Source organism: Eptatretus burgeri, chromosome 1 (genome assembly GCF_056783735.1).
Source record: "Eptatretus burgeri isolate ZD-2024b chromosome 1, Ebu_testis_v1, whole genome shotgun sequence".
NCBI lineage: Eukaryota > Metazoa > Chordata > Myxini > Myxiniformes > Myxinidae > Eptatretus > Eptatretus burgeri.
In genome coordinates, this window is record NC_140961.1 from 2,388,795 (window position 1) to 2,414,862 (window position 26,068).

At 38.9% G+C, this 26,068-nt stretch overlaps 1 protein-coding gene across 3 annotated transcripts in view; it reads right to left on the reverse strand.

Moving 5' to 3' along the window:
- The window catches only part of LOC147033782 (fibroblast growth factor receptor-like 1), a 113,117-nt gene that overhangs the window by 9,467 nt on the left and 77,582 nt on the right, over positions 1-26,068 (reverse strand). For all 3 annotated transcript variants that reach the window (XM_085870849.1, XM_085870832.1, XM_085870840.1), the window contains 4 exons: positions 12,049-12,111; positions 10,525-10,692; positions 10,233-10,376; positions 4,945-5,298 (listed from right to left, as the gene is read on the reverse strand). In XM_085870849.1, coding sequence (XP_085726975.1) covers positions 4,945-5,298; positions 10,233-10,376; positions 10,525-10,692; positions 12,049-12,111 — 729 coding nt within the window. The remainder of the gene's footprint in view (positions 1-4,944; positions 5,299-10,232; positions 10,377-10,524; positions 10,693-12,048; positions 12,112-26,068) is intronic.

Sequence of the window (26,068 nt, forward strand, 5' to 3'; positions counted from 1 at the left end):
GTCAAGCCTGGCCAACCTGTTCGTGAATGATTTTGATCAAAAACCTTCCCCAGGACGACTGCAGTCCCACAATAAGGTGGGAACAATTGGGGCACCTGAAGAAGTAGTAGTAGTAGTAGTAGTAGTAGTAGTCATAGTCTGCTGTAGATTCAACATTATTGCAAATTTACTCTGCCAGGTCATGTTACCCGAGTCATCCACCAGTGAATAAGATTGTGGAATGTAATGAGGAAACAGTAAGGTTGTTGTACAGACTCAGCTGTTTCTCTGCACAACAAGGATAGTTTAATGTTTCTGTGATTTTCCAAATGCTCGGGATTTGGAATGTATGATTTTTACAAAGTTGTAAATATGACACGACACTTTTTCTCAGAATTGCTGCTCCACTTATTGTTAGATTTAGACCTTATTTAGAATGGAAGTATCATCGTTATGGACACTGATTTCAAATCCACAAAATAAAGCATTTAATTCAGTAATTACCACACATATGCAAAGCAAAAACTCTGTCTGTCGCTCTGTCTGTCTCCAAAGGTCCGTTGATGATCGAGGAACAACAATTTCAAAATTAATGGATTTTGAACATGAATTGGAGAACAAACCTCTAGTTTATCAGTACTTTGGCTCTGAATTCATCCCGATCACGCATGTGCACAGAGGAGTGACATAATATTTACTCTGTCTGCCTGTCTGGCAGTTAAACAAAATTTAAAATCATTCCAAACTGCTTTTAAGGATGTTGTAGCCAGGGGTTCACACGACTGTGTGTATATATATATATATATATATATATATATATATATATATATATATATATATATATATATATATATATATATATATATATATATATATATATATTAAATATTTAGTTTTCCAATGAGTACCAGCAGAGACGGTTTGGAACTCATGATAAACAATATGTGAGCTTTGAGCATGCTCGTCTACTTTCCCAAGCACCACTCTGATTTTTAAAGTACCTCTCAGCTTTGTGTGCATCTTACTCCTCAGTAAACGCTCTCTCAGAGCGTCCGCTCCAGGTAAGACACTCACAAACCGTCCTCTTCCTCCTCTTTGCTCATGCATTTTCCTTTCATGTTTTTTTATCTTGTAAGTTATAAACTTACAATATAACTTGTACATTATAATGTTATCATTTATAAACTTAATTTTGAACACTTCAATTTTTAAATCGCAGTGTATCATTAATCAGAATGATCACAGAATAATCTAATACCAACACCAGCTGAGAAAACCTCCTCTTTGATCACGTGTTCTCAGATCTGTTGTTTTTTTTGAAATCACAGTACAGAAGTACAGGACGGTATATCAGAATTATCATGGAAGAATCTTACCGACACTCACTGAGAAAACCTTCCATCAAAAGCCTCTGTTGTGGACTACGAGTACGCATTTGAGCTTTCGGAGCATCTTTGAAGCACACATTTAGTTTTTTATATAAACCATGCATGAGTACCTGAGTATCAGTTATGTGAACACCTGGTTATAAAGGACACAAACAACATGCATAAATAACTCGAGTAACATGTTCAATAAGGTGGTGTGAAGACGCTGCATCAACAACGGTAAACTTCAGGAATGTTTTTTTTGTTAATACGACCTATAAAATTGTTATTTTATTTAAATTTAATTATATACCTGAACACTAAAGAGCACAAATCGCCTTTTTGGCACTTTCAAAACACTTCCGTTTAACAGTGCTTGGACAAAATATTACATTTTATATCATCTCGACAAATCAAATTTTCCGCAAGCAGATCCCGCCCATGTCCTTGTTTCTCAAGACTGCGTGTGGTAAGCTGTTCTTTGAACACGAGTTGGATCAGAGATTATTGAATGAAAACTAAATCACTGAATCTTTCAAACTTGGAGGCACGTACCTATTTATTGTTTCTATTTTCTTTGTTGTCACATTAAGTGAAATCAACAAAATTAATGATGTATGTAAGGAAGGAAGAGTGAGGTTGGGGAGGGGATGGGGTTGTGGTGGTAGTCGTCATGGAAAAGGAGAAAGTGAGGGTGAAATAATTGTCCAAAGGAAGGAGGAGATGAGGAGAAAAGGATGGAGTTTTGGAGAAAGTGGGAGAAAAGGGAAAATAATGTGGATGAAAGAGGAATAGGAGGGAAGCAAAGGGGATGTGTGGACCATATAATTAGGGAGAATAGAAAGTGAAGAATTCTGTCATTTAGGAGTGTGTAATATGAAGACAGTCCCTTGGTTAGTGTCTTGGATGGATATACAGTATGTATATATTTATATATATATATATATATATATATATATATATATATATATATATATATATATATACAGTATGTATATATATATATATATATATATATATATGTATAGTTGAAAGTGTGTCTGTCTGTGTGTGTGTTTCTCTGTGACCTATGCACATGAAAAGTACTGGACTGATCCACACCAAACTTCACATGCTGACAGAACATGTACCCGGGAGTGTCCCGATGTAAAAGAATTGTACTTCCGACTTCCGGTTTCCGAATTATGACGTCATCACATGATTTCGTAATGTTAATTTTTAAAGTTCAGCCGATTGACATGGGACCAATGGAATTTGCGACAGAATGAATTAATTAAGTCGCAAATGATGACATGAAACCAGCCTCACATTGTTGAGGCATTATGGTTTTTTTTTTCTGATGCGGCAATAAATCTTAACATTTTTGAACTCGAGTCTTCTGCATATAAAACATGGTGGGTAAAATATAATATTATAGTGGTGATGAAAAAAAAATAATAATGGTGGCAGCCTCTACAATTTTACAATTAACTGTGACATATACTCCTTCAGACCCGCCGTCATCCACGGAATTCCTGTGCGAGACACGGGTATCCCTGCTTGTATATATATGTATATATATATATATATATATATATATATATATATATATATATATATATATACATATACATATATATATATATACATATATATGTATATACATATATATATATATATATATATATATATATATATGTATATATATACACATGGATATACACATACAGGGGGCTGCAAAAGTAGGTATACAGGAATGAAAAACAAAACGTGCACACAAAACGTGTTTTATTGATTATACAAGCATATCAATAATAACATACCAATAATAAACATATCAATAATCAATAATAAACATATTAATCCCAAAAATTTCCAACCTGTCCCCCCCCCCCCCCCCCGGCATTCACACTATTATAATACTGGTAATACTGGTATAATTCTTCCTATATACCTACTTTTGCAGCCCCCTGTATATATATATATATATATATATATATATATATATGTATATTAGTAAAGTTGCCCGTCTTCGACGGGCATCACTGGCAACATATGGTAAAAGACAGATAGCATGAATGTATTTCAAACAATATATTATATCATTTTTATCCATTGATTATAATCAATGGATAATTATCATTCAGGTTTTCCACTTCGATGACACTACCACGTAGTTTAGTGACTACACAACGTGTACCATTCGTGAGTTCCGGAGGATCCATAGAGCGCATTAAAATTACAGGGCACCCTACTTTAAAGTGATCCAAAAGGCTGGATCAGTTTCGTCTACATATTCATATCTTGTAGATTTTAGCTGGGTCAGAAAGTCATGGTTTTGTGAAGAAACTACGGCACATGGAAAGTGCAAATTAGTCAGGTATGAACTCAACTGTTTTCTCCCCAAATGGACCGTGATTCTATGAGCCAAACTCATCTTAGTGGTCCTCTAAAAAATGGGAAACATTTTTATTTCTTTTTTGTGCAATAATTCCTCCCATTTTGCAAATGGAGAACATGGACTGTTTAACTACCATAATCATCAAAACGAATTTTGAGGGGTCTCTTAAGGAAGACAATAATATCATAACTATATATGTCAAAGCTTGTTTCATTTCATGCAGTAACAAAAATCTGATGTTGGAACAAAAAAAGGGGCATGCCGAAATATTAATATAGATAACTACCATTATCATGAAAACGAATTTTGAGGGGCCTCTTAAAGAAGACAATAATATCATTACTATATATGTCAAAGCTTGTTTCATTTCATGCAGTTACAAAAATCTGATGGTGGAACAAAAAAGGGGCGTGCCGAAATATTAATATAGATAACTACCATAATCATGAAAACGAATTTTGAGGGGCCTCTTAAAGAAGACAATAATATCATTACTATATATATGTCAAAGCTTGTTTCATTTCATGCAGTAACAAAAATCTGATGGTGGAACAAAGAAAGGGGCGTGCCGAAATATTAATATATATATATATATATATATATATATATATATATATATATATATATATATATATATATATATATATATATATATATATATATATATATATATATATATATATATATATATATATATACGGTATATCCGTGTGTGTGTGTGGACCCAATCCACGTTCCTCACCCATAATCTGTAATTGAAGGGAACAACCAATCAGCTCTCACCTTATCAATTATCCCCAGGTGGCTAGGATCTTTATAATTAACCCCCCTGCTAATCTCGCCAAAGAGAGCTGGATAAAGCAGCCAAGAAAAGCTACACAACTAAGGTAAGCCTTCTGCTGTTTCAAACCCCATCCAGATTCAGTTTCCTGTACAGCTGTAGATATTCACAAGTGGCACATACATGAAGATCCCCATGCTACACGCCCCCTCAGCTGCTGAACCGGTTTCTTTGCTTGTTGGTAAGTCAATAGCAACAGCATACACAGAAACGCGCACCACATCGGTTTCCATGCACGGACCAGTTGCAATGCCAACATCAATCATCAACAAATAAACATTCAAAACGATTCTCTACAACGAATTATTTTTCTCATCGCAAAAATGTAGTATTTGCATTCAGGCAAAACCAAGAGCGCTAAATTCCATCAAGTGTACCTGTTTGTACGGTGAGGAAGGCACTGCGGAAGCTGTATCCCATGTTGTTCGCTCCGAGGCAGATGTACATGCCGGCATCTTGTGCCCGGGCTCTGCTTATCACCAGCTTATTTAGGTATGAGCCGTCTGGTCTGGACCAGACCTCACCGGCTGGCAGTACCACGTACTGCCTCCCACCCACGTCCAGCGTTGTGTTCCGGTATCGCATAGCATTTGGTGGCACCTGCTTGAGCCACTGTACCACGGGGCGTACGTCACTGCGAACTTTGCACTGCAACGAAGTGCTCCCGCCCAACTCCACCGTGGTGTTCACCGGGTGTGTGCCGGTCAACACCGGCTTTGATTGCAGGCGCTCTGTTGGGAGGGGACGGCACAGGTCCGGGTACAAAGGAAAGGTGTTACATATGGATGTGGTTCATTGATGGGACCATCAAGAGGGATGGAAAATGGGAGACAAAAGAACTAGGTGTGAGGAGGGAAAGGTTGAAGGATGCAAACATAAGATTGCAGGTTGAGAGTCGTTTAACAAATGTATTAGTATTACGAATTGACACGAAGATTACCAAACCTCCAGACCCAAAGTCTACCTTTGTTTGGTCCCTCGGCCTATTCGCACTGAAGTTGGGAATTCCCAAGGAAACAAAACCAAAAAAGGTGGTCTTTGTGCGGTTACACTATCCTTCTTTGTGCGGGTGCAGTGCCGTAACTCTGCCCTAAACTCGTCAAGCCATACAGGAAACTGCCGACCACATTGCCTTCTTAATCTATTGGGGGGGGGGGGTGGGGGTGGGGGAAAGGTGGGGGAGAAATGGCTTTCTCTCCAAACTCTGAGCGGAACGGGCCTCGTTGATAGATGTTGCGTTGTGTATCCGAGTACGTGCGGCTGAAAATTTCCAACTTTCCCACGTGCCTTCTTCTCGGGCACGATTCCTGCATGAGCCTTTTTCAGGCAGCTGTTCTAGCTCCCGGGATTCCCACTTGGGAATGGGCTCGGATTCTTTCCGATAACAACGCTCCGCTCCATACAGTTGTACGGAGCTGTGTCCGTTAGCAAGAATGGTGGATTAAAACGGTGATGATGCAAACAAATCCAAAATTATAATTCTTTCCTCCCAAACGATCTGAAAATTGCCAAGATGAGTGAGCTCTCTTCCCTTTCGCAAGATCCGCTTTCATGCGGACTATCACGGGTGAATGTGCCTTTGTGTGTTGTTGATGGACATCTCGTGAGACTCGAGCAAAAGAGACATGAGGCGTGCATGGCAAGTAGAGGTAGAGGTCGGGAACAGGGCTGGGTTGAGAGAGAGAGAGAGAGCTGTACGAAGAAAGAACAGCAATTGATGTGAGGAGAGGTGAAGGGATAAATGGACAGAATGAATAGAATAGAGGATAAAGAGAGGAGTCTGAATGGGATGAAATGTCACAAAAGTGTCTCAATGAAATAAGAGTATCAACCCCCCCCCCCCCCCCAACAAATAGACTTCTGGCTAAACAGTTGCATCAGCTCCACATAAGCCTGGTATTGGCTTGACGGTTAAGGTGGTTGGCGTAAGATCTTAGAGTCTTGAGTTTGAGCCCCTGTCGTCCTCTTGAAATAACACCAGGTGGTCTGACTGTCGTCCTTCTGAGGTTGGCAAAATGAGTATCAGCTTACTGGTAACAGAAGCACTGCATCAGTGGCACAGCTGTGTTTCCAGGAAAAATGATGCAACCAGCAGCCACAGGCTGCACACAAAACCTCAACTGCTCCACCTATTAGGCATGAGCTTAGCAGAGCTACATCGCTTTAGGAAAGCACTGTCGCCAATACCAGGAAGATAATTTATTTCTCAATCTTATATTTCAATTCACCCTGGAGAGGGAATACCTATAGACATGTGTTTCAGGCTTGTTGGCCCTCGCCTTATGAGGGAGGGAGGCCTTCTTTACAAAAAAAAAAAAAATATATATATATATATATATATATATATATATATATATATATATATATATATATATATATATATATATATATATAATGAAGCATTTAAACAGAACTTGGGATGTGCACTTTAACCTCATGGCCAAAGTACACAGTCCTACAAGACTGTCCCATGAGCACATGGTCAATCAAACACACACATTCTAACCCCGAAGGGCCAGAATGCATGGTCATACAATTGGACCACTCCTCCATCGGAGTAGATCCCTGTTGACAGCAAGGGGCAAAACCTTCTCCCCAGAGTGAACTGGTCAAACCCAATAAGACATTAACACAAGATCAGACCACATTATTGTCATGGGTACCAGAAAGCAAGTGCCACACCACCTATTGTAAAGGGCCGCAGCTCTGCTAAGCTCATGCCTAATACGTGGAGCCAATGCAACTGTTTTGGCAGAAGAGCATTTATTTATTAAAATTGTCCTTGGCTCTCCCAGAACTGTTCTGTGTACCACAGACAGGTTAATGTGTGTCAGGCATTTCCTGTTAGCCAGGATGCATGCAGCAATATGTGGTATGGCACAGCCTTCCTGGTACCAACTTCAGTAATGAGATCTGATTTTGACATATATGTAGGAAAATTACACGCCCAGACCGGGAATCAAATCCAGGTCCTCTGGTGAACCGTACCTGTGCTCTGCTATCTGGGTGACCCATTGGCTGAGCACCCAATTGTCCCACTTATAGACATGCCACTCTCTTGCCCCCACTGCTTCTGGGACACTCACTGTCAACCATAGGAGCAGTGAGGGTATTATAATAACTAATACTGGAATTAGTACTCTGATATGACTAGTGTTCAAACCGATATTGATATGAGATATTTGCAATAGTCCAAGAAATGCCAAGGTATTTTATATTTTATTTTTCATTATACCAGTGTGTCTCATTATCACATTTACTTATACTAGCGGGCACCCTCGCCCTCCAGACGGAAGTACCCATGTCAGCCCACTGAATAGAGATGGCCCCTTAGTGTCTGGGAAGTCAAAGAAATGTAAAATTGTCAAGCACAGGACCGCGATCAATGTAGTAATCATCAGGATGAGTCACGAGGTGAGGAAAGTGAGTGATAAAGAACCCACAATGTAATCACCACTGTGAGAGGTGAGGAAGCACGAGGTGAGGTAACACGTGATCAGGTAACAGGTGATGAGGAAAGCATGGGATAAAGACGCCGCTCCATAATCATCAGTATTGTAATAGCCTCAGTGCCGTAACCAATCAACGAGTGAAGGAAAAACTGGACACACTTGATTGGTCAGTGCCGTGACCAATGGATGAATGAATATTGTTGACATAGCTACGGTCACACAAGCTCTATTTATTATAGTAGAGTCGATATTGAAAAATATAAAATTTATATTGTCGTGTCCAGCACTCAATTATCTTAGCTCTGATTTAATGGAGTTTATTCCCCAACACAATAACAGGGAAAAAATGATCACGACAGCAGGGAACGACGGCGAGTTGGGGGGGGGGGGGGTGGTGGGGGGAATTAGAACACGGAATCAAAATAAATAAATGATTATTCACAATTAAACTAAATAGATCTCGGGTGCCATACACCAGACTCAAGCACTGACAGGAAAGAGAATGAAAAAGTGGGCGAGGCCTTGTCTTCTGCGGAAGCATCCACACAGATGGCGTGAAAGCAGCCACAAACGAAATGACGGAGCAGGCACGTTGACAGGAGAGACTAAACAGGTGAGCAGGCGACAAAATAGGACAACGAACAGGCAAGCAGGCGACGGAACAAGTGAGCAGGAGACGAAACAGGCAATGAAACAGGGGAGCAGGTGATGAAACAGGCGACGAGGCAGGATGACAAACCAGGGAGATGAACCAGAAACACAAGCATGACGACCAACAGTCGAGGCAACTACAAAGCCACTTCTCCTCAGGCGAGCAAACACCACACTCTCCCCACCGAACAAACTCCCCACTCCCAAGGCTGAACCAGCCACTCGCGCCCTCCCTTCTCCCATGAGAGCGCACAGAACACGGAGAGCCCCAAAAAATCCTTCCCTCACTCTCCAGCCACGCCCCACTCAAGCTCCTCTCCTCTCTTTCCCAAGGCCTCACACGGTACCACACTCAGGGATTCACAGAAGGCTTTACATGCAGGTCCTTTATGTTAAACCCTGGCTATTTATTGAACAACGCATCACCCTTCATATGATGCACATTTAAACAGGACAATCCTTAAGCTAACATTTCCCTACTTAATACATCAAAATTGGCTGAACTACCCAAAACACAGAGCATACTGACCTATACATTTCTAACTGTTCTGAAGTACACAATAATATATCTCTACCCCCCCTACAAACATACCATATTTATTGGACTATTGTGAGTATCTCATGTGTCGAAACTTCCGCAAGCATTGTAAAACTGCAACTTTTATGAATCGTCGGTACTTGCATTTGTCACTCCTGATTCGGTTTGAATTTGTGACAAATCTGCTTTCATGAAACCTTTTATGTTAACAGATGAATTGTGAGCAAGCAGGTCTCTTCTCTGGGTTAACGCCTCTTTATATCTTTGGCCAAGAGTAAAGATGGTCTTGTAATGTACTAACAGATGGTCATGTAACAGGACAGGTTCTTCAGGATTGTACGAATATGTGATGGTTGATCAACAAGTTCACGGCTTGCAACGACAAAGTTAAAGTAGTAATTAAAATCCATATTGCCAAGAATATTAATATAGACTTTAAATTTAAAAAATATCTGTCGATTTCATTTAGAGGTACTCCACAGAGTTTTCTTTGCTTGTTTCAGCAAAACAGAAAATTTCAGGATATGACCTCCACGATCTATCCCCCCCGCCCCCCCCACCACCCCACCACATTCCCATCCCTTCCTCCTCCACCAGCCCCTGACATCTCTCCCTACATCGGCAAAAATACTGGTGGTGCACATTACCCAGAATCCTTTGCTTGCCTTGGGCAATAATAAATCCAAACTGAGTGTCAGGAAATATTACAAAAACCATTACGTGTCTCATGTCAACATTTATGTTTGAATCGACAGTGAAGCATTTATACTTTTTAAAGAATAAAAAATGATTACAAAGGATCTGTATAAATGTTCGTATGAGTGGTGTCAGAGATAATGCCACTGCCATGATGACCGATTCATGAGATGTGAAGTCTTTGGCGGATCAGTACTCATGGAAGTGATATTACTGATTTTATGGTGTCATAGTTGGTGACATGTGACTTTAATCTTCGAGTTGAATGTCAGCTTGATTGTGCGGTGGGAAGTGCGGAATTGAGACAAGCACAAGGCCGAGAACGTACGAATTACTTCCACCCGGTACGTTGCGTTGATTTGCCCGGCGAGGTTTGCCACATGGCAGGTGTATCTCCCGCTGTCTTCCACTTGAAGTTTGCGTAAGGTGAGCGTCCACTGTGGCTTTGTGCGCCTCCGGCCTTTTCTTGGCACTGTATACGGCACACAAGTACCAAATCACAACTTTATAAAAATGAAATAACCTTCATGGGGAGGGGGGGACAACAACAGGAGCGTTGAAGGATAAAATGGAGGGAGGGTTGAACAAATAATTCACTCTGATAACGGTAGTGTGCATACTTGTGGCCCTGGTGGGTGCTGGTATATCCAGCGGGTGGTCGTCCTTGAACCACGTGATGTTAGGTGGTGGATCACCACTGGCAGTGCACTTCAGACGCAGTGAGCTACCAGCGGGTCGTGGGAGAAGGCGACGTCGCATCCTCCAGGGCTGGATGAACCGCGGTGGAGCTGAAGTGCAAGATAGTAAAAATCATCAGCAGGACTCTGCTCAATTTAGAATGAAACGAGAGCGACACTCAGCGGAGCCAGATCTGAATCCGGATCCAGATATGATAATTTTAAAGTCATTCTTCATCATTGGGAGGGCCAAATCAATATATGTATATGTATATATTATTGTAAATATATATATATATATATATATATATATATATATATATATATTATTGTATATATATTATTGTATATATATATATATATTTATATATATATATATATATATATATATATATATATATATATATATATATATATATATATATATATATATATATATATATATATACATAGAAATATCATGATATCTCAAAAAGTTATGGACAGATTCGGATGAAACTTGGTGGACGTGTTGGGTGTGACCATGACCAATTGGTTCGATTTTGGTGAAGATCCGAATCCAGATCAGACTACTACAATTTTTAATTGATTCTTCACCATTGAGAGAAAGGGCTCAAAAACGATATATGGCACGATATCTCAAAAATGTATGGGGCCCGATATGTTCCCGTGGATCAGGTGTTACAGGGTGGAGGTATGCGCTCTACCGAGTGCCCTTCTAGTTGAAATATCGAGCTACGAGTTATGTCCTTTTGAGCCCTATCTCTCAATAGTGTAAAATCACTTTAAAAATTCTAGTATCCATATTTGGATCGTCATCAAAACCTAAGTATTTTGTCCTTGTCACAAACCAAACTTGCCCAGCAAATTTTGTACAAATCCGTCCACAACTTTTTGAGATATCCTGCACACAAACAAATCAACAGAAAGGGGGTGAAAACATAACCTCTTGCCACTTTCGGTGGTAGAGGTAAAAGGAAAAAAACTTTTCGATTTTGTTGACATTAAATTGGAGATGGTTGCTACTCCCCGAGGAATACCCTTCTACTTTGTTGGATCTTCTCGAAAGAGCTCTTTGCACAATAGGAATGACTAAAATGTTGATCCGGATAATATCATCTGCTTTGTGGTGCTTGTCCAAGGCTACCCATTTCAAGAAAAATAAAATGGTGGGATCTTGGATTTCTTTAATGAACGTTAAGGAGACAAGTATGCCAGATGAACACTCCCACCAAATGATGGAGCACTCCGTGATACAGTCTTCTCTGCTGTCACAGCACCACTCGCAACTTCCAGTCTCAGGTGATACTTTTGGCAATTGGACTCAGAACCCAATTCGACCAAACCAGAACATGAAATAATTTAAAAATTAAATCTACTTATTAAGAAAACCAATCAAACCAACTGAAGAGAAAATGAGCAACAAAAAAAGCAACCACCGAGGTGCAATGCAGCGCAGGTACTTACTTCCGGTGTCACTATTTCTTGCACCCTCATCCACATCCTCGGTTGGTGCTTCACTCGGCCTATCTGCGGAATAAAAACAAATACGGTCGCATATAACAGGTCAAATCTGAAGTTGAAATCCTCCAACAGATTGCTACCTGTATTTACAAACCGTGCAGGTGTCCTCTCTCTCAACCCCATTCACATTGGGTTGTGTATCATTGTCCCAGGAAATACCTGACTGGTGGGCAGGTGGATCACTTCCTCTCCCTTTATTCTCCCCCCTTGTGTATCTCGGGGTTATCACCTCTTAGTATTCTTGCAGCACAACATAGATGGTCTTATAATATGTACCTGTTCATTTCATTTCAAGTTACTCACCTGCATTCAGTGAAGGATTTCCCCTTACCCCTTTCCCCATGTAAGTAATGTATTCCACATGTAAATATGAATATTAAATACTTCCTTTAGTGCGATGTTAGCTTCACACTGTGCCATGAAGAGGGTTATTATGAGCTGATGAGGAACTAGTTGGAGAAAAAAAGGACAAACAATGTGTTGAACTATTTTCATTCCACAACTCTCTTCCTCCTTTTCTTCTTCGCTCTCTTTCCCACACACCAACTGTTCTCCCCACGTGACTTACCAAACAATAATAACAATAATAACACCAACTCTTATGTGTATTTGACTTATCAAACAGGAATAATCTATATGATAAAAGGAGCCATGTCTGTCTGTCTGTCTGTTTGTTTGTCATGTTAGAACTTCAGAATGGATTTCAATGAAACCAACGATGGTGGATTCAGGGAACTCCTAGGAAGGTTCGTGACACACACATACACACACACACACACGCACGCACACACACACACGAAGGAACGTTTGTGTGTGGGCACACATGGTGAAACTGCAAATGCCAACTTCCGACGCTGGTTATCCCCGTACGAAGGGCAGGATCTTCCAGGAATTGGTATTCCCGTCAGCGAAGCAACGGGTCTTGTACGCTAGTAATAATATAAAGTAGAACTGTACTCTGTAGAGCGCACACCTCGGCCAGGCTGAACAGTTTCCATTTTGTATCCCACTGATAGGTCGGATTTGAATTGGGATCTAAATCGGGAATTGGCTTGTTCTCGTCACTTTCCCAACTCATCTACCTAGTTTTGTTATAAATCATCCACACCTTTTTCAAATATCATGCTATATATAACATTGCATTTTTGGCCCGATCTCTCAATGGTGAATAATCCAGATCTGGATTAAGATCTTCATCAAAATCAAATCATTTCACCCTTTCCACACACCCAACCTGTCCACCAAGTTTCATCCAAATCCATCCACAACTTATTCAGATTTCATGCAATATCGTTTTTAGCCCGATGGTGACCTGTAAAAGTATTCCCCCCTCCCAACAATGACACATTTAGATGAGTTACGGGTGATGTAAAAACAATTTTTCCAAATGAACTTTTTTATTCATAACTAAGAGATCAAACTAAACATTGTTCTAGATGAAGGAGGTTACATGTCAGGAATACCTGTAAAAACATGTACAAATCAAAATTCACTTGTACAAGTATTCAGCCCTTGAGGTCAGTACCTGGTGGAATCACATTTTTACAGCAATGACTGTGATGAGTGTTTGTGGGTAGGTCTCTACCAGCTCTGCACAGTGAGTGGTGAAATCTTTGTCCATTCTTGACGTGGAAATTGCTCGAGTTCTGCCAAGTTTGACGGGGATCGTCGATGGACTGCGATCTTCAAGTCTCGCCATAAATGTTCCATTTGGTTCAAGTCAGGACTTTGGCTGGGCAACTCAAGAACATTTATTTTATTCGTATTCAGCCACTCCAGTGTGGCTTGATCTTTGTGCTTCCAAACATTGTCCTGCTAAAATGTGAATCTCCTTCCCAGTTTCAGATCCATGGCTGACTCGAACAGGTTTTCATCAAGGATTCACCTGTACTCCACATCATCCATTGTCCATTCTATCCTGACAAGCTTGCCAGTCCCTGTTGATGAAAATCAGCCCCACAACATGATGCTGCCACCACCATGGTCGACAGTAGGGATGGTGTTGTCTGGGTGATGTGCAGTGTTCGTCTTGCACCAGATGTAACGTTTTGATTTTAGACCAAAAAGTTCAATTTTTGTCTCGTCTGACCACAAAACCTTTCTCCACACACCTGCAGGATCATTAAGATGATTTTTCACAAACTCCATACGAGCTTTTAGATGTGTCTTTTTCAGTAATGGCTTCTTTCTTGCCACCTGTCCGTGGAGGTCAGCTTTGTGAAGGGAAGGAGATATTGTTTATTGATAAACATCGACCCCAATCTTGGACATTGAGCCTCGCAGATCATTCAAATTCATTGTTGGATTTACAGTGACATCTCAAACCAGTTTCCTGCTTTCCCGGCTGCTGAGTTTGGATGAGCGACCTGATCTGGGTAGAGTCTGGGTCGCGTCTGGGTCGAGTCTGGGTAGGGTCTGGGTCGTGTCTGGGTAGAGTCTGGGTAGAGTCTGGGTAGAGTCTGGGTCGAGTCTAGGTAGAGTCTGGGTCGAGTCTGGGTGGTATGATACGTCGTCCACTTCTCAATGATGTGTTTCACCATACTCAAACGGATAATGAGTGACTTTGAAATCTTCTTATAACCCTCTCCTGAACAGTGCTTCTCCACCACTTTATGTCTGACTTCTTTGGGAAATTTCTTCATCTTCATGTTTGCCTTGTTTGTTGATCAAGTGAGTTTCACCTTAAACTCCTCAGATAAGTGGAGGAGTTTAATTTTTAATTTAAACCACTGATTACATTCCAGGTGAAACCCATTACACTTATTCTGTAACCTTTCAAATAAATAATTTACTACTGAAGTGGTTTAGGGTTAATGAGGTAAAGGGTTTGAATACTTTTGTGACTGAGAATCATTTGATTTTTCTCTATTAATCTGATTTATTCACATTTTATCTGCATATTTTACTTTATCACTTTGGCCTAGTTTGTGAAGATTCTCGATATTAAGTTTGATTTTTAAAGCATCATGAAATAAACTCAGATGGCATCAAAATGTGAAAAATTGGGGGGGGGGGGGGTGAATCACTTTTGAAAATATCTAGTATCAGGATTCGTATCTTCACCAAAATCTCATCATTTCGTTCTTGTCACACTGTCAACCAAATGTTGTCTGAATCCATCAACAACTTTTTGAGGTGTCCTGTTCACAGAAAGGTAGAGGTGAAAGCAAAATCTCTGCCCTCCATTTGTGGCACAGGTAACTCGCAGAAGCCCGAGGTTTTAAAAAAAAATAAAACCACAATATAAAAAAAAAAGAAGAAGAAAAAAAAAAGAATCCTTTTAATCTTGTGCTGGTTGAAAGAGATCAAAAATGTGAAAGCAAATAAAAATATATTTCAGGAGTGACCGAGGTACTGGTCCGTTGCCGAAACACCACTCGGGTTTAATATTTTTAAATGATTGAAATTTTTTTTACAATTTTCCTCCAGCTTTGGATTAATTTGAAGCAACTTTTACTTAATATTTTTTTTTTCTCTCTGAGGAGCGTTTCTGTGTTTCAGGGTGGAACACACAAACAAAATTACCTATTATAAAATCATAATAATAATCACAGTGACAATAGTGATGAGCATTATTACCTGCCACTACAGGTGAACGAAGGTTGTGTTTTCACCTCGGTCTGTGTTTTTGTTACTTTGTTACTCCAAATAATTTGTTTGGCGAAATAATTGCCAAGTATGTTCATCTGTACCGTCTGTTTGTTTGACTTTTTGTTGGACACAGTTTTTGGCTGTTTGTTGGTCACATGACAGTTTTGAAGCAATCGTTCTGAAATTTTGTGTGTGTAGGTGACCGGCCAACGACAGCAACGTGCATTCAATGTCAGGTTCGAATCCGGATCCGGATACCATTCTTCACCTTTGAGAGAAAGGGCCAAGAACAATACATAGCAGGATAACTCAAAAAGTTGTGGATGGATTTGGACGACGTTTGTTGGACAGGTTGGGTGTGTGACAAGGCTGAACTGATTAGATATTGGTGAAGATCCGATCCAGATCCGGCTATTAGAATTTTTTTTTAAAGTGATTCTTCCCCATTGAGAGATAGCGCCAACAACTATATTTTGCATGATATCTCAAAAAGTGGTGGACAGTTTCGGACAAAACTTGGTGGACAGGTTGGCTGTTTGACAAGAACAAAGCGATTCTATTTTGTTCCAGGTCCGGATCCAGATCCGGCCTATCGGTGGGATACAAACATAAACTGTTTAGTCTGGCGGAGGTATGCGCTCGACCGCGTGCCATTCTCGTTGATTGTAGAAACATTCTCCTTCCTTTCACAACGTTTTAAATAATCCCACTATTAATTTGCAATTGGTCACTGACTTTGACACCAATACAATTTCTTTATTATGGTCCCAAGACATCAAAGAGCTACAATTAACGAATAGTTTCAGATGGAGCATCTCACCACCATCATAGCATTTAAATTGCATCAGACGTGGGAATAAATACGAATTGTTGCCCCCAGGTTGCCGGCTCGATGACAGAAGATGCCATTTGCATTTTTGCCTCCTCCACCCCCACCACATTTAGAACCCCATGAGGGCACGGTTAACTGACTCGTTGGTTTAAATAAGTAATCTTTCCCTGTTTGGTTTCAAGACCAAAGTAGCGCCTCCAAACGCATGATGTAAATATAAAAATTGTGGTTATACTCATTGTGTTTATCCATTGTAAGAGGTGGACATCCATGGAAACGCTGACAAAGATTTTGGGTCTGTGTTACATTCCAATCCAAACATTCCCATTTAATTGTGCTATATACAAAGTGGCAAAAACACAAACAAACTGGAATTACGAGCAGGTATAACTGAGACACGAGGAGGTGAACGTGGCACACGAGAGGAGGTGAAGGTAGCGCGCATTCTCAACCTCTTCATAACCAACACCATGTATCACCTCAAATTGTGCAAGACGAACCAATATGGCTTTCATTCAGGTCTTTGACTGTGGTATAACAGAACTCTCATGCCAGTAGTTGGGCACAGCCTTAAAGATGGCCTAACCCGAACAGCACAGCTACAGCTACTGACATGAGAGTTTTATTATAAACAAAGTGGCACCGATTGATCGTGCATGGTGAATACCAGAAGTGGAATGGCAGATGTACAGGAAACAACAGCAGGAAAGCAGTCCTTGCAACAAACCAAGAAAACCATTTCTTTAGCTCCCATGGACTGTATATAATGTGCAGTTTATAACATCTCATTTGTAGTTTGGAAATTCAGTTTCACAAGTGAGTAAACACAAATGACAGCTTCTGTTAAACATTCATGCTGTCTTTTTATTTCAAATCTTTTCCCATGTGAGATTTGACAATCTGGAAAGGTGTAAAATGACTCAACAACTGCGCTCCAACTTGTATATTTTGATACACGTACACAAGTGGGATTTGCTTTCTCTGTGGGAAACGGGGGTGACAAGCTTGACACGAACTGGAAGTGCAGCTTCAGGTTTCACGGCTTCAACACCTAGCAATTTGCTGGCCCAGCCACCCGAGGCATCGCCATGTGCTTCCTCACAGCATGCCTCGTGTGAACGCTGAGTGTGTGAACACAAGCGTTTCTCTTCAAATGACAACTTTTTACTTTCCTTTGCTTGTTTTCATGAACTTACACAGATGGGGGAGAATAAATAAATTAATATATAACACACACACACACACACACACACACACACACACACACACACACACACACACACACACACACACACACACACACACACACACACACACACACACACACACACACACACACACACACACACACACACACGTTAGCAGGGTATGCTGACACATTGTAACCAATAACGAAGTATGCTTCCCCATTGTCTTGGGTTGCACATCTGCACTTGATTTTTCATTCATTAATTTTTTCATTTGTTTATATTTTCATTTATGGATGCTTTCTTACGGTTCTATTATTTTTCCTGGTGTAAGGCTTCGATGTCTGTCGGCACACCAAATTACCGTGCTTCTCCATTATCTCGGGTCGCTCACCGACATTTCTTTTTTCACTTATTTATATTTTAATTTATGGACACTTTCCAACGGTTCTTGTGATTTTTTTCCCAAGTGTATTGGCTTTGATGTCTATCGGCATACAATATTACCGTGCTTCCCCATTCTCAAGTCACTCACCTGCATTTTTCATTTTTTTTCATTTACTTATTTTCATTTATTTACATTTTCATTTACGGATGCTTTCCATTGGTTCTGCCACGTTTCATGGTGCATCAGCTTCCATGTGCATCGGCACACAACATTTCAGCATTCTACATCAGCTGGGAGGTACTGATCTTTAATATCAATCAATGAGTCAATCAGTGAGTCAGTGGTTAGAATGAGCTTTTTGAATGATGTGTGTGTGTGTGTGTGTGTGTGTGTGTGTGTGTGTGTGTGTGTGTGTGTGTGTGTGTGTGTGTGTGTGTGTGTGTGTGTGTGTGTGTGTGTGTGTGTGTGTGTGTGTGTGTGTGTGTGTGTGTGTGTGTGTGTGTGTGTGTGTGTGTGTGTGTGTGTGTATATATGAAGACCACAAGGGGAAAACCAGAGATGTCAGGATAAGTCAATTTTGAAGAAACTGAAAAACAAAGTTTCAAGACTTTGGTGGACTGTTTAATAACTGTCATAAAGATTTCTTTTCCAGTAAAATGAAGAGTGATCATTGGCCGATCAAATTAAGCATGTCGCATTTGCCAAGCTTCTTTGTTATTTAATTTAATAGCAAAGAACGAATCAATGTTGCAAACTGACATCACTGGTTATTCCCTTGTTTTATAATTGCCATGCAATTTTAACCCAGGATGTGTAGCAAATTCATGCTTGTTGGTTACTAGCATACATTACATGACTTTGGTGATCACAGATTATTTTTTTAAACATTAAACGGTCATTGTTTTTTTGTTTGATTGGTGTTCAACGCCATACTCAAGGGTATTTCGCTTATATGACGACGGATTCTCCATTTCTTACTCTGTACGACTTAATATGATGGAAAACCGGGAGGAAACCAAGGATAAACCACCCCCGCGATAGCTGAAGTCACCTCATGTGACTCCCTCATATAGTACCTAAGCAGGTTGATTGGGCGGTGGGTACATCGAATGAGGATGGGTACTCAGACGCGCTAACCATTAAGCCACGGCGTGGGTCCCATAAAAGTCACAATAAAGGTTTGACCAGGCTTGAACTACGACATGCACCAACTACGGAGCCCATGATATAACCAAATAGGCCATTGTAGTGCTCAGAATTTATGCTGTGAAAGTTTTACAACCTTTCATTTTTTAGTTTCTCAACTCTAAATATTATGGTGGAACAGTTAACATGAATGAAAGGGAGATAACCAGGAGTAAAGTACTGACAACTCTGGGTTTCTACTTGTTCAGTTTTGACAACACTTGTTTTTTCATTGCACGGCTAAACTTTATACCATATAAATTATGTGACACCCCTGGTCATTTGTTAAAGTAATATTGTGAGAGGAAATCTTATGTTGCCAACTATTGGCAGGTGCAATAACCCTGAAATTTATAAAAAGTGACATCTCTGGTTTTCCCCTTATGGTCTTCATATATATATATATATATATATATATATATATATATATATATATATATATATATATATATATATATATATATATATATATCTTCTTCTTTCGGCTGCTCCCATTAGGGGTCGCCACAGCGGATCATCCGTATGATCCACATAGTGATTTGGCACAGGTTTTACACCGGATGCCCTTCCTGACGCAACCCTGGTCACCTCTTACGACACAGGGATATGGTACACCTATTCGAACCGGGGCATACACCGGGCCCAGTACACTGGTACTCACTTCGCCGACCTCGGAAGGATGACAAGCTGAGTCAACCTCCTGGTGTGTATTAATTCAAGCGGCCCAACGGGGCTTGAACTCAGGACCTTTTGGATCCCAAGTCGCTGCCCTAACCACTGCGCCAACACCAGGCTTCATATATACATATATATATATATATATATATATATATATATATATATGTATGTTTCTGTATATATGAAAATGTATATCTTCTTCTTCTTTCGGCTGCTCCCGTTAAGGGTCGCCACAGCGGATCATCCGCATGATCCGCATAGTGATTTGGCACATGTTTTACGCCGGATGCCCTTCCCGACGCAACACTGGTCGCCTCTTATGACACACAGGGATAATGTATATGTATATATATATATATATGTATGTATATGTAAATATTTGTATATATATATATATATGTATATATATATATATATATATATATATATATATATATATATATATATATATATATATATATATATATATATGTATCTCTATTATAATACCAAGCTTGCACACTAAAAAGTCGGCTCGCTGTCACACGATCCCTGTGAAATTGCTGTGGCACTTAGCGGACATGCCGACAATGTTTGGGAAGTCTTGGCATTCCATAGTATCACTTGCATTTTGCACAATGCGTTTTTTTGTCATTCCCCGTGTACGGTCTGTCGTCTGCTACCAGCTATGTTGTACTGCTATCCCGTGCATGTGCATGGGTATCACTAATATATATATATATATATATATATATATATATATATATATATATATATATATATATATATATATATATATACATATATACACACATATATATATATATATATATATATATATATATATATATATATATATATATATATATACACATATATATACATATATATACATATATATATATATATATATATATATATATATATATATATATATATACATATATATATATATATATATATATATATATATATATATATATATATATATATATATATACATATATGAGGTGTGTTCAAAAAGTATCCAACCTTAATTTTTTGTGCGTAAACAAATGAAGCTAGTGAGGCGTGGTTTGGTGCACGTATGTAGGTGATCCTCATTCGTATGCGTGAATATTTTCCCGCCTGCAGAAGCTGTCAGTCACCGACAGACCGCGGATGAGTGAGGAAGTGTAAGTGAGCGCCATCGGATTTTCGTTTTTGACAACATGACGGAAAAACTTGAACAACGCTACTGCATCAAATTTTGTGTAAAGCTTGGCGATTCCCAAATGGAAACGATCCACAAGATTCAACAGGCCTTCGAGAACGAAGCAATGGACACCACACAGATAAGAGTGGTACAACCACTTCAAAGATGGTCGCACATCAGTGGAAAGTAAAGCACGTTCTGGTAGGCCCTCAGCATCCCGAAATGAGATCGTCATTGACCAAGTGAGGACCCTGCTGATGCAGGATCGTCGAATCATGATCAGAGAGCTTGCAGACGAGGCGGGCGTCAGCATTGGATCCGTTCATTCCATTGTGACTGAGGATTTGGGCTTAAGGAGAGTCTCAGCGAAGTTCGTGCCAAAGCTGCTAACGATCGAGCAGAAGCAACTCCGTTTGGAGATCACACAGGACATGCTGGAGGCTGTGAACAGCGATCCCAACTTCTTCAACACAGTGATCACTGGCGATGAGACCACAGTGATCCATAATTTTGTCAAAAACGAAAATCCGACGGCACTCACTTACACTTCCCCACTCATTAGCGGTCTGTCGGCGACTGACAGCTTCTACAAGCGGGAAAATATTCACGCATACGAATTAGGATCGCCGACATATGTGCACCAAACCACGCCTCCCTAGCTTTATTTGTTTACACACGAAACATTAAGGTTGGATAATTTTTGAACACACCTCGTATATGTATATGTGAATATATATGTGTAGAAAAATATGTATATATATATATATATATATATATATATATATATATATATATATATATATATATATATATATACATTTACAAATATATATATATGTGTATATATATATGTATATGTTTTTTTTCTGTACATATCGGCTCATGGCCAAATGAGGTTTTGGGTGGCATACCCCTACCCAAGGTAGAACAAGTCACAACCTATTTTTTCTTGAAGAGGGATGTTTGGGGAGTTTGAAAATCATGGTTGTGAACCTGAGATCATTGCACAACATTTTGAAAATCACGTTTACATATGTACCACTGCAGACTGCAAAAATAGATTTAATCGCCACAGATTTTGGCTCATATTGGCTCATATATTTGTTAATACTGGTGCTACAAACAGAAATTTGGTACCAAAATGTGCGGAATGATGACATATGTATATATATATATATATATATATATATATATATATATATATATATATATATATATATATATATATATATATATATAAAAACCATTTGTGATGTAACAAAGGCTTTTGTGTGACCTACAGGCAAAAATAGTGGAATTTTACTCAACAAATCAGCTTGGGGTTAACCAATAAATATCAACTAAACAATTAATTTCTTCATAAGTATTTGAGTTGTATTACTACATATTACATCAAAATAACACTCTATCATTCTCCTTTTTAGAAATATAACTCCTAAAGATAAATCAGTTGAATGAATAGAGTAATTACCGAAACCATATGTCACCCCCTCTAAAAGTAATCGACATTGATTAATTTATAATACATGTATATGCATTAACCAAACAAGAATGATTTTAAATCCAGTTGCAGAAAATCAAGTTTGAGCTTGATTGCCTATTTCTAAAACTATTGATCTATACTTACCTTTAGTTATTTCATTTCAGATGCTTGTGCTGACAATTGATCTGCAATTATGGATCTGGAACCACCTGTTGTGAAGCGTCGTAAAAATTGACACCGACCACTGCATCATATGCTTTAAACCCCTCAACCCTAAAAAGCAAGAAGTTGTAAAGAACCCAACATTTAATGGTTTGAGTGCAATCTTCAAAGCAAGTCAAATCAGAAAAGATGACGTTTACGAAAGTATCTGGCCTTTGCAACAAGACATATTGAGTCTTGATTTGAAAGTATCATTCCACAAATTGTGTCGGGCCAAGTATACCAGCAAGTCAAATATCTCCACATCCAACCCCAGTGAGAGTGACCAGCAACCATGCACGTCTGCGGCAACAGAACACACAAGAATCAGCAGAAATGAAACAGCTGGGTTTGACATCAGGACTAACTGCTTCATTTGTGGAAAATCCAACACTTCCAGAAACAAGCTCACACCGGTATCTATAGGAACTGGACAGTCCACCAGAGAAAAAGTTCTGGCAGCAGCTGACAAAAGACAAGACAATAAAATACACATGCGCATGCTTGCCTTTCTAGATTTGTTTGCCTATGATGCCAAGTACCACAGGTTATGCTATTCACACTATATTTCAGAAAGGAACATCACTGCTGCAATTCGTAAATCAGGAGAGGAAACAATGGGCACATTACATGATGAAGCTTTTGATGAACTGAAATGTTATCTGGAACAAACTGTGTTCTCCAAAACTAAGACAGTGACAACTCTCGTTCATCTGAAAGATGAATATGTTGGATATTTGGTTTCACTGGGTACCACTAATGCAGAACAGTATAAAACTTGGAAGTTGAAGGAGCGATTAACTAAATATTATGGTGACCAAATAGTCTGTGTAACATTTGATGGCCACACTGACATCATGTGCTCTTCTTCTGTGACCTTATGTGATGCCCTGAGAAAAGCCACGATTCTGCAGAGCATGACTGATGAACCAGAATATGAAGACATCCCGTCCGATGTACCATCAGCCACAGATAGTGAAATGCATACTTTGCATGCTGCAGCTGGTATCCTGAGGAAGCACATGGCTGATATCGAGCATGTTGGAAATATGTATGCACCTGTCGAGGAAACAGATATTCAGCACTGTGCAGAATTTGTTCCTAATACACTCTACGACTTTATTCAGTGGTGCACCAGTGATAAATCACACACGAATGTAACCAGCTGTAGTGATGAAGGTGTTATGAAGACAACCTGAGGACGATCGCCATTTGTCACAATATAATATCACAGAGCCGTCGAGTGTACTCCACAATAAGGCGAGGTTTAGCCTTGCAGGTGCATCATGAATTGGGAAGCAAGCATCTCATTGACATGCTTCATGAATTAGGACACTGTGTCTCCTCTGATGAGGTGAGACGTTTCCTCACGTCAGTGGTTGTTGATCAAACTGCCTCGGAGGATATTTACATCCCCAAAGTTCTTCAAAACCTATGCTGCACTGACGATGACTGTAGGCAGAGCAGAACATGTCATTGTTTCTCTGCAGGACTGACCTGCACTGAATTCTGCTCGTGTCGTGCAGACGATTGTCCAAATGTTGATGATTCTGTTGTCTTTGACAACAGCACTGATGAAGAGCGTGACTGAACTTTTAAATGTATTACATGTATTACTTCATGTAATAGATGTACATCAGTTACAGTGCATGTTATGAATTCATTATCATCATATGTGAAATAGCTTATATCAACATGATGTCTGTAAAAGTCACTTTCACAATTGTGTCAGAATCTTAAGTCAATTCTTCATGTTGCATATCTGCTTCAGGATTTCTATCAGTCAGCATTAGTGGGGCGACATGATTTCAGTTATAACTATATCATTTCAGTGACAATTATATCATTAGATATATTTTTCAAAAGGTAAATAAACTTGGATTATGTTGCTGTAACAAGTATGACTGCAACTCCAATGTTTTGAAGTAATTAATGTTTTTGTTGATATTTATTGGTAAACCCGAAGCTGATTTGTTGAGTAAAATTCCACTATTTTTGCCTGTAGGTCACACAAAAGCCTTTGTTACATCACAAATGTTTTTTACAGATGTGTATATATATATATATATATATATATATATATATATATATATATATATATATATATATATATATATATATATATATATAGATATGTCATCATTCCACACATTTTGGTACCAAACTTGTGTTTGCAGCACCAGTATTAACAAATATATGAGCCAATATGAGCCAAAATCTGTGGCGATTAAATCCATTTTTGCAGTGTGCAGTGGTACATATGTAAACGTGATTTTCAAAATGTTGTGCAATGATCTCAGGTTCACAACCATGATTTTCTAACTCCCCAAGCATCCCTCTTCAAGAGAAAATAGGTTGTGACTTGTTCTACTGTGGGAAGGGGTTTCTCACAATTTTAGGCCCCTTTTGTAATTTGGTCACTAGTATATATATTTATATATATATATATATATATATATATATATATATATATATATATATATATGTACATATATATGTGTAGATGCATAAATATGGATGTTTGTATATATACACACATATATGTATCGGTATATATATATATATATATATATATATATATATATATATATATATATATATATATATATATATATATACATATACATATATTTGTGTATATGTATAAATATGGATGTTTGTATATATGTATATATACACATATATATGTGTATTTGTATATACCGTATACGTATATATGTATATGAATATATATATAGATATATATATATATATATATATATATATATATATATATATATATATATATATATATATATATATATATATATATATATATATATATATATGTGCATGTGTGTGTTTGTATATATCTATATATATCTACGCCAGCGTAATACGACGTATACAAACTTACCTATAACGGATTCGTCGTGTGCCAGCGTTTCAGTCAAATTTTTCATACGTCGGAATACGCTGGCTAAATCATCAAGGTGTGACAGGGCCTTAAACTGTTCGTCATATCGATTTGAAATTTGGGTCACACATGTACAACCTGAAAAGGAAGAACCCTATCGATTTTGGGCGTGGCCGGATCCAAGATGGCCGACTGGGGTGGCCATCTTGAAAACAATATGGCCGACGGGTGGCCATCTTGAAAACAATATGGCCGACGGGTGGCCATCTTGAAAACAATATGGCCGACGGGTGGCCATCTTGAAAAAATATTTTTTGTAATAAATGGAAAACCGCTTATCTGATTTCA